This window comes from Dermacentor silvarum, chromosome 2 (genome assembly GCF_013339745.2).
Source record: "Dermacentor silvarum isolate Dsil-2018 chromosome 2, BIME_Dsil_1.4, whole genome shotgun sequence".
NCBI classification, from domain to species: Eukaryota; Metazoa; Arthropoda; class Arachnida; order Ixodida; family Ixodidae; genus Dermacentor; species Dermacentor silvarum.
Window position 1 is genome coordinate 161,106,409 of NC_051155.1, and position 8,713 is coordinate 161,115,121.

The 8,713-nt window shown below is 46.7% G+C and overlaps 1 protein-coding gene across 2 annotated transcripts; it reads left to right on the forward strand.

Annotated features, from left to right (window-relative positions):
- Positions 1-2,511: 2,511 nt before the first annotated feature.
- Positions 2,512-8,004, forward strand: LOC119441967 (uncharacterized). Of its 2 annotated transcripts, none has more exons than XM_037706650.2 (5): positions 2,512-2,621; positions 3,299-3,357; positions 4,430-4,557; positions 5,400-5,582; positions 7,369-8,004. In XM_037706650.2, the coding sequence occupies exons 2-5, from the start codon at positions 3,315-3,317 to the stop codon at positions 7,675-7,677; spliced, it is 663 nt and encodes a 220-aa protein (XP_037562578.1). In that variant the 5' UTR covers positions 2,512-2,621; positions 3,299-3,314; the 3' UTR covers positions 7,678-8,004. The 2 variants fall into 2 exon arrangements, with proteins under 2 accessions (XP_037562578.1, XP_049517729.1); XM_049661772.1 differs by lacking the exon at positions 2,512-2,621 and adding an exon at positions 2,757-2,780.
- The last annotated feature ends 709 nt before the right edge of the window (positions 8,005-8,713 follow it).

Consider the following 8,713-nt stretch of genomic DNA (forward strand, 5'->3'; position numbering starts at 1 on the left):
AACTTGCTTTTTAATATCATTTTTAAGAAACAAAGTCTATGAATTAGTCCACAAAGAAGCTTTCCAAATAACGTCCCAACATACACACACTTAGCAAAATACACCCGTGCCAATACGATGACTGCTGTCCTTGGTGCGGCGACACACCAACCCTCAAACATATCACTTGGCATTGCAAACAAAGACCAGCAGAGGGAAACTCACCCCTCGTCAAAGCAAACGAACTTGAAAGGTCGTGGGAGGCGCGACTCGCGCGGCAGGACCTGGGAAGCCTGCAGGCAACCTTGGACCAAGCCGAACGAGCCGCTAGAGCCAGTGGGGCCCTGGAATAGGGGCTTCACCCGCAAGAACCTCAGTCTGCTATTTCAATGAAATGTTTATTCCTCCTCCGTCCAAATAACGGCTGTTCGTTGCGAGTTCTCTTGAATAATTGCTACTACTAATCATACTCCCAACTATAAGGAGAAATTACTGGCACTGACCTTTATGCTCACCCACCGCAATGACTAAGTGGCTACGGCATTTTGGGGCTCCGCATGAGCTAGCGACACGGAATCGTACCCGCGAAGATGGAATAGAAAACTCACAGGTATTGTACTGTGCGTTGGGTGCAATGCATTATAGCACCAAAAGTGTCCAAGGTTAATCCGGAGAGCTCCATTATATGGCGCTTCTCGTTGGAAAATTGTGAATAGAATTCTGGGATTTTACGTGACAAAACCACGATTTTATTATGAGGCACGCCGTAGCGGTGGACTCCGGAATAATTTTGACCACCAGGGGATTTTACACGTGCCCCAAATCCACGGTACACAGGCGTTTTCGCATTCCGCCCCCCCCCCCCCCCCCCCCCCCATTTAAATGCGGTGAGTGCGACCGGGATTTGATCCCGTGACTTCGTGCTTAGCAGAGCCACACCATAGCCGCTATAAGCCACCGCGACGGGTTGGCAAATTGTGTCTTTTATATGTAAACTCCAGTTAATTTATTTGTTTAGATTTTTGGTCACAGCGGGAGGTTTTTTTATATGAAAGTGACCTCTATGTCTTTTCATTTTTAGAAAAAATTGAAAACAGGACTTTTAAATAATTAGTAATTGCTGCTTTATTTTTTTTTCTTTTGAACGCATAGCTGAAGTTCACAATCCTTTGCAATGAATAATTTTCACTTTCATTATTGTACTATTCACTGGGGCTTTCTATTTTGTTTCAACTGCCAAAGATTATCTGGCTGTTATTACTTTTACGAGAACATTTTTTTCTGTTATTATTTTCGCGCCATTTTGTAGGTTGTTCTTCCGTTGCTTGTATGGTGCTACAGGAGGCCAGTCTGGCGTGAAATATGGCGCCACGTGACCTAAGGTGTGCCACGACCATCCAGCTTTCACATGCATTGGCGGAACAGCAACTAGCCGTGAAGTTACAAAATTGAGTTTGCCGATGTACGTTCCATTGAATATCAATCACGCAAAGCTCCGGTGGAGCTAGTCTCCCGGCCCCCCGCCTCCCTTGACCCCAGCAAGAACTTCCAATAAGGTTTTGTCTCTCTCTCTCGTTCCCGCACAGTACACATCCGCGTATACAGCCCACGCCAACGCAAGAAGTAGTTGCTAACGTGGGCTAAGCGCCAAAACTCGACAACGACCAGCGTGAAAGAAGCTTGAACAGAGCTATAGGACGATCAATGAATTTCTTTGGACTGTCACGCCAAAGAAAAGCGACCACCCATGAAGGACGCGTCATAAATATTCAAAAACTGAAACTTGGGATGACTCAGCCGGGCAACACGACCTTGCTGCGCGCCGCGCCTTCTTGCAAACACACGTGCACCCACTTAACGTATGTTGAGCTCGAAGCCGGGCGACGTTGCGGCGATCACCAAGCACGCACCGACAAGCTATTGGAGGTTCGCGCGCAGCCGTCAACGAGTGTGGGGCCCTGAGGTGATACCGCAAGCAAGAGATGTAGTTCCGCAAACCGTGTGTATAATTACGGCCGATCCACGTGCGGAGAGGATGATTCGCGGCCAAAGAAAAAAAAAAAGTCGACCGCGATGTGGGTCAGCAAAAACGAACAAGTCGCGCCAAGGCAGGCAAGGTTGAACGGGTGTAAATGCTTGTGCCAACTATACGGCCGATCGGGTAGACGTGGAGGGCGAAATGGAACAGAATGACGCGATTCCAAAATCCGCACTTGACACAGTTATATGGGCCATCACCTCAGCCATGAGAGAAAGAAGAAAGAAAGACAGAAAAGGGGAAAGAAAGAAACAAACAAAAACGTAAAGGCGATGCTGAGCACAGACTTGTGAAGTCGGAGCGCACGACGTCAAAGCTGCTAATGGTGCCACGTGAACGCATCCGATTTCGCATACGTTTGATCCTTTGCGATACCAAGGTGCAAGAGAGCGCTGTTGGCACGGACGTGTTTTTTCCTTTTCTTTTGTCTGCAGGCTGAGATTGTGAAACTGCGTCGAAGGCGTGTACCTATCACCACGAAGGTGGAGAGGGCGAAAGTTGCCAGGGAAAGGAAAGAAAAACTCTCCGACCGAGACGTCAGCGTGTGACCGCCGCGGCTGCCTGATTTAGTCGAGCGAAACCTCTAGCGGCGAGTGGTGGGCAGGTGAGTGCCAGCTCTTTGACGTTGTACTTGTTTTCACTTTCGTGACCTTAAATGCATTTCATTAGAGTATACAAGTTCAAGGACATAACTGAAAGCGCATGGCTTTAGCTACTTTTGCCGAGAGACGATGGAGTATCTGACTTTGGGCATCTAGATGCAGTTAAGTGACATTCCATACAAAATGTGACCGCTCTTACTATGTTAGCAAGGCACATCGAATGCACCGGACCCTCCATAAAGCAGTGCTCGTAAATCGAGTTTACCGTTAAGTAGTCCGTTCTTGCGGTTTAACGAAAGTAGATGCTCATCGGTGAAAAAAACGGCCATGATGTGTTTCCAGTGCTAGCAAATTCTCAGTTCTGATATATAAAGGCACATTGGAACTTATTAAATACTGCTGTTCAGAAGAGAACTGACACAAGAGAACAAAAAAGCTGAAATTTAGGAAATATTGCTGAAAATTTATCACTCAATAGGCCATGTTTTCACGCTCATAGACACTTAGCGTAGAGGGATAGCCCATGATGAACGCAACGGATCGCTTTGAAGATGTTTTGCAAATCCGATGCGTTCGGCTTTCATGTTGACAAGCTGGCAACAAAAGGGCAGGGGGAGGGGGGGGGGGGGGTCCTTACGTCCGAAGTCACATAATATTTATTTTGACTTTTTTTTTGCAGGGAACAGAAAAGCATCATGTTGAAGGTTTGCATTTTGGTGCTGGCAACTGCCAGTTACGGTGAGTTTTGGGCTATATCAGCATGCTTTCCATTACTTCACGTGAGTTTTCATGTGAAGAGAAAACAGATCATTCTCGGGTTAATTATATTCTGCGAACAAACTACACACGTAGTGCAGAAAGTAAGATTTATTGTCCCGAATGTGTACGGAGGTTTTTATTGATGGCTTGTGCATGACCCGTTTCACGCATGTATGTCAAAAAAAAAAGAACTTTCACATACACTGTTCCGAGCACCTCAATAACCTTTCTGTTTAATGGTTTTCTCTTTCTGCAGTAAATTTTCGTACGTGTCGCTTTAGTAGTAAGCACCGCAAGTGGCTAATTTTTCCTTTATATATTGTTCGATGTAAATGAAAATATAATAACAGGCTATTTAAAGTGTACAGCAAGATAGTGCAGGTGGCGGATAGTCTGCCATCAAACCTCTCCGTCAACTTCTTTCTCACAATGGCCAAAGTCGTCGTCGTCGCCATGCTTGCAGTACCGTGACAAGATGTTCGCGCATAAAGCTTTCTAAGTTGACACATAATCCACAGCTTGCGCTATGACTGCTGTTATCCAACAGAAAGAATGCAGAGCGAAGCACCCGCTCAGCGCACGAAAACACTGATATGAATGTGAGAACATAGCATCAACCATGTCTGGAGCACCTACTCGAGCTGTTATATCCCTCCACAGTCCCATATGACAAGTGCAAGTATAAATTGTGGGTTACAATAGACCGAATTTTCTCATCAGTCGCAAAATTTCATTTCTGTTATGTTCTGATATATTGAGTTACTCTAGAGAGATTGAGGTAAAGTGTGCATCGGCTACTCCAGTTCTGTATGTTATATTGCAAAAATAAAGGGATAAATATAATTACCAAAATAAATAAAGGAATAAGAAATGACAATGAAACCAATTAAAATTACGCCGCGATGGAGGGTTCCTTTGAAATCTGTCCATGCCCCGATTATGATACACACGTTGTAGTCGCCATGCATTGGTGCGAAAGTCCTCCAAACTTAATCAAGTTTATAAATCAACACTTTCAGAATAATTTATTCTGTCATGTATCCCCTAACAGCGTCGGCGGCGGGCGTCAGCGATGCGAACACTTTTGTGGACCAAGTTTTCCGGGAAAAGATGCCGTTCCTCGTGAAGGGATCGCCGCGGCTTTTCCCCTATGCGACCATCGGAGACTTCAGGTTCAAGGTACCTGTGCAAGGGCTGTTTTACTCTTGAATGCTGTTTCACATTTGACATTGATACAGCGTGTATGAAATTATACCGTACGCCTCACGCGTACGTTCTGAGTAAGGAAACACATTACTTATTTGAAGCAGGTAAACCAGCCGTGAAGGTGATAGGGCGAGGACGAACACCGCACACGTGCTGCTGCAAGCTAGTATTCAGAGAATTTGCTATGCTCAGTCGGCCGGGAGCTGCAGCCATGTACTTAGAAATGGCGACGATGCTGACTAAGATAAAAAGAAATGAAAAATGAGACAAAAAAAAAAGAATAAACACAAACTCGGATATTCCGTCATATCGTTGAACTCCGAAATTCTCGGGCATTGATGTCTTCAATTTTATAAACATATGATTTAACGTGAAATTCTGCTCTGTTTACTTTCGCGGTAGCCTCTGCATAACGCCTAGAAGATCTGTTAATTTTGACAGAAAGAACGCTTGCACAAGAACACAAACATGATCTCCTACTTGGATCTTCGCGTGAAACATTTCTGCCTGTACTGATGTGAAGAAATATAACCAGCAATCTTGTGTTGAAGCCCAATTGGAGGAGATTCTCTCGAAATCACGCGTGAGGTTTACGAGAAAGAACGCTATGTTTACTGCTTCCCTGCGGTCGCCTTACTTTATTTACTGTATTCCTTTGCGTTGCACACCTCTACAGCAAGAATGGATTGCCAATCATTCCAATCTGCCAACTTGGCCGTGTCACTGCATGACGGCGTTTTACACGAGAGCACGGCGGTGGAATCACTTCTAACGTGTCTGAACAACACGCGTTTTTCGCGCGACGTACCCGGCAGGTGTACAAGACCCAGATAACCAACCGTGACCTGAAGGTGAACATGACGCGTGGCGAGATCCGTGGCCTGGACACCGCTCTGCAGCGGCTTGGAGACTGCCAGGCGCCCTTCCTCCGCGACGGACAGACCGTTGTCTTCTGCAACCTTGCCATGCAGGGACTCAACATTACCTTCACTTCGCTGGTAAGTCGTTTGCGTCTCCCGCAGTACGGTGACGTTGAGCGTGAGCTGCCTTCCCTGACCACTTTACCTCTTAGAATCGTACTTGCGAGAGGGTCCCGGCTCAAATATTTTCCTCGACTTTGCCGAACACTGGATGACGCCTTCCCTAAAATGAATGCCGTCCTTGAAATCTAATGATCTTCCTCGTCGATTCTTGCGATAAGGAAGGTGTGTGGTTGGGTGTTCAGTCTAGTGCATACGAGGGGACGATGCAAGTGGTCGGTCAGAAAATTTTAGTCATTGAATCGCTGGGGGTCGTTATTGAAGCGAAACTTCTATTTTAATCAATGCGCTTCCTTGCGATATTCATGGAACAGGGTAAATGATGTAGATAGAGAAAGGCAGAAGAAAGAGGAAAGGCAGGGATGTTAGCCAGAGGGGAAGATCGGGTTGCCTAATCTAGGCTGGAGAGAGGGAATGGGGATGTTAAGTGATAGGAAAATAGAGGGAAAGAAAGAAAGGGAGCCCAGATACACAATCACAGTTGGTCACTGTCACAGCAAACAATTACTGCACAGCACAGTAGCACTTGTAGCACTGTAGATATCAGTTCAGGCTTCAGCCGCTTGTTCAAGTCTGTTGTCCTTAAAACTACAACAGTGCCCTTGTCACCCTCCGCAGCGATGGCTTGCGATGTGGGCATTCTAAAACTACTTACTCTTTTAAAGGTTTTTGGTCAAAGCGCGCTATCGCGATTGCGAGCGATCGTCTCTGTAAATTGTAGCGAGGCCAGTCACAGAGAACCTGTTGAAGAATCTCCTCGCTACCACAGTCATCGCACGAAGCGACGTCGGCCCCTGCGATTCGGAATGCAAAAGACTTCGTAAAAGTCACTCCTAGCCATATTCAACAAAGCAGAGTGGCTGCACGTTGGCAGAGTCCAGCTGGGTTGCGAAGGCGGAGAGAAGAGTCTAAGTGGCGAAACCGGTTGCCTTGAAAACTTCGGGTGTTCCACATGGAGAACGTCATATCCCGTGTGAGCATTCGAAATTTTCTAGCGGCACCTGTCCTTGATAACGGTATCGACTCCTCTTTGCCGCCTTGAAGTGCCGACCGAGCAGTGTTATCGGCGCGTTTGTTATACGTATGACACCGCAGTGACTTGGAAGCTACTGAAATGTCACATGGTGTCCTTTCTCAGCCAAGGTATGGATTAATTTTCTAATTTCGAATACCAATTGTTGGTGTGGTCCGCGCAGCAGGGCTGATAGCAAAGACTTCAGTGCTGCCTTCGAGTTACTGAATAGCGACCATCTTCGAGGTTGTTCTTGGCTGACGAGACGAAGTGCAGCGCGAAGAGCTGCAAGTTCCGCAGCCGTCGATGTCGTTGGGTGAAACTTGAAACTGGTGGTGGTGGCTCCGGCTGGGAAAATAAACGGCTCCAGAGGAACACTGGAGAGTTGCTGATCCATCAGTATAAATATGTACGTGGTGGTAAAGGAGGTGACATATACATAGAGCCAAGGAGCAGGTCCACACAACGTGGGTTTCATTCATACAGAATTTTAAGTGAGAAATTCATGTTACGTACAGGCGTTCCTGTAGTCAGATCACCTCACTGGCCGTACATCACTATTCCGTGGATTGAAGGCACTCTCTGAAATCATTGTTAGGCGAGATTCTTATGCTGGCACCATACCCTAAGTTTCTTTATCTTGCGCCATGTAGTACCTAATACCATACTTTGCATAGCCTGCATGAACATTACAGGTTGGGCAAGCCACTCACCTTGTCATACGAAACGCAGGCAAAAGGAGACACTCTGGTTGCCATTTGGAAGACCATCTGGGTGAACGTAGCTGTTAAGGATACAATGGCGCAGTTCGAAGCCAGCGCTCCTATCGGTCGGGATGGGACTCTCCGCACATTCCTCATCGAGGACATTCGGCTGGACGTGACGTATGACAGCGACTTGAGCCTTAACTCGGCCCGCAGTCAGAAGTTCAAGGAGGAAGTCGCGGCCAGAGTCAAGGACGAGCTGCGGCACATTTTCTACAACGACTACAAGGACCTGCTGCGCCGTGCTGTGGAGTCGGTCACGTTCCCCAGGGTCTAACCGGACTTTGAGTGCAACGCGCGAGATCGTTACAGTGACAGAAGTGGCCTTGACTCAGTCATGCCACGAAAATAGCAGTCTCATTTTCCAGTCTTGCTGTTTTGGTCCCGTATGCGAAACGTTCGGCTTTCTTGGCGAGAACACTTGCACCTATTGTCTTTACCACTGTCTAGTTTATTCAAAGAAATTAAGCCCAATTTACGGCTTACACGAGAAAAGTACCTGCAGCGTTTGAATTGCAAGCCAACCTTTGTGTACTATGCGCAAGTACAGCATGGAGGACGCTGCGTTTTTACGTTCCTAAAATAAAGAAAACATACATTCAAATGCTCATGGCATGTGGTGCGCTTCTTATGTGTCATTGTTTTAAATTGTGTGGTACGGTCTGACTAAAGTGATCTGTTGCTTGCCTTGGGCACTTCGTGCTCCCTGGATAACCGTGGCACTCATTAAAATGGCCGACTTTGACGGATGCTGTTCTCTGAAAGCTATTTTAACCTGTTTGGAAATATAAGGGGCGATAGCGATGGCATCACGCTTGTTGTAGGGTTCGAGGGAGGCATGCGAAGGAGACCTAAATGTAATGTTTGAATGCACGCTACTTTGTATGCTAGTCAGAGAGATAGCGCAAATAAAAAGAAATGTAGGGAGGTAAACGAGATCGCAGTATCAGGTTTGCTGCCCGGTACTGGAGAAAGTAAAACGTGAAGGAAACAAGATAAAGAGAGAGAGAGAGAGAGAGAGTACAAGACCACCAGAGAGACCACAACACTTGCGCAAACTTCAGTAGGACGGAAGTCCGGACTTGCTGGTTGTTCATAATCATCCAATAACAGGACGTAAAAGGAGGAACGAACATACTCGCATGTATCTCTTTTAACAGCGAAGACGTTTAAGCCAGCCGTAATTTGTGGTGCGTAGCCATTTCGCTACTCAAAGGAGGTCAGCAGGGCACCCAGTGTATCAAGTACATACATGGCAACTCGGAGGAGGAGGAGACTGCGTGCATGCGCACGCGGCATGCGCACGCGGCATG

Coding starts and splice junctions, on each gene's coding strand:
- LOC119441967 (XM_049661772.1), top strand. Junction 3,358..4,429: donor GCTGGCAACTGCCAGTTACG/GTGAGTTTTGGG, acceptor ATCCCCTAACAG/CGTCGGCGGCGGGCGTCAGC. Junction 4,558..5,399: donor TCGGAGACTTCAGGTTCAAG/GTACCTGTGCAA, acceptor CGTACCCGGCAG/GTGTACAAGACCCAGATAAC.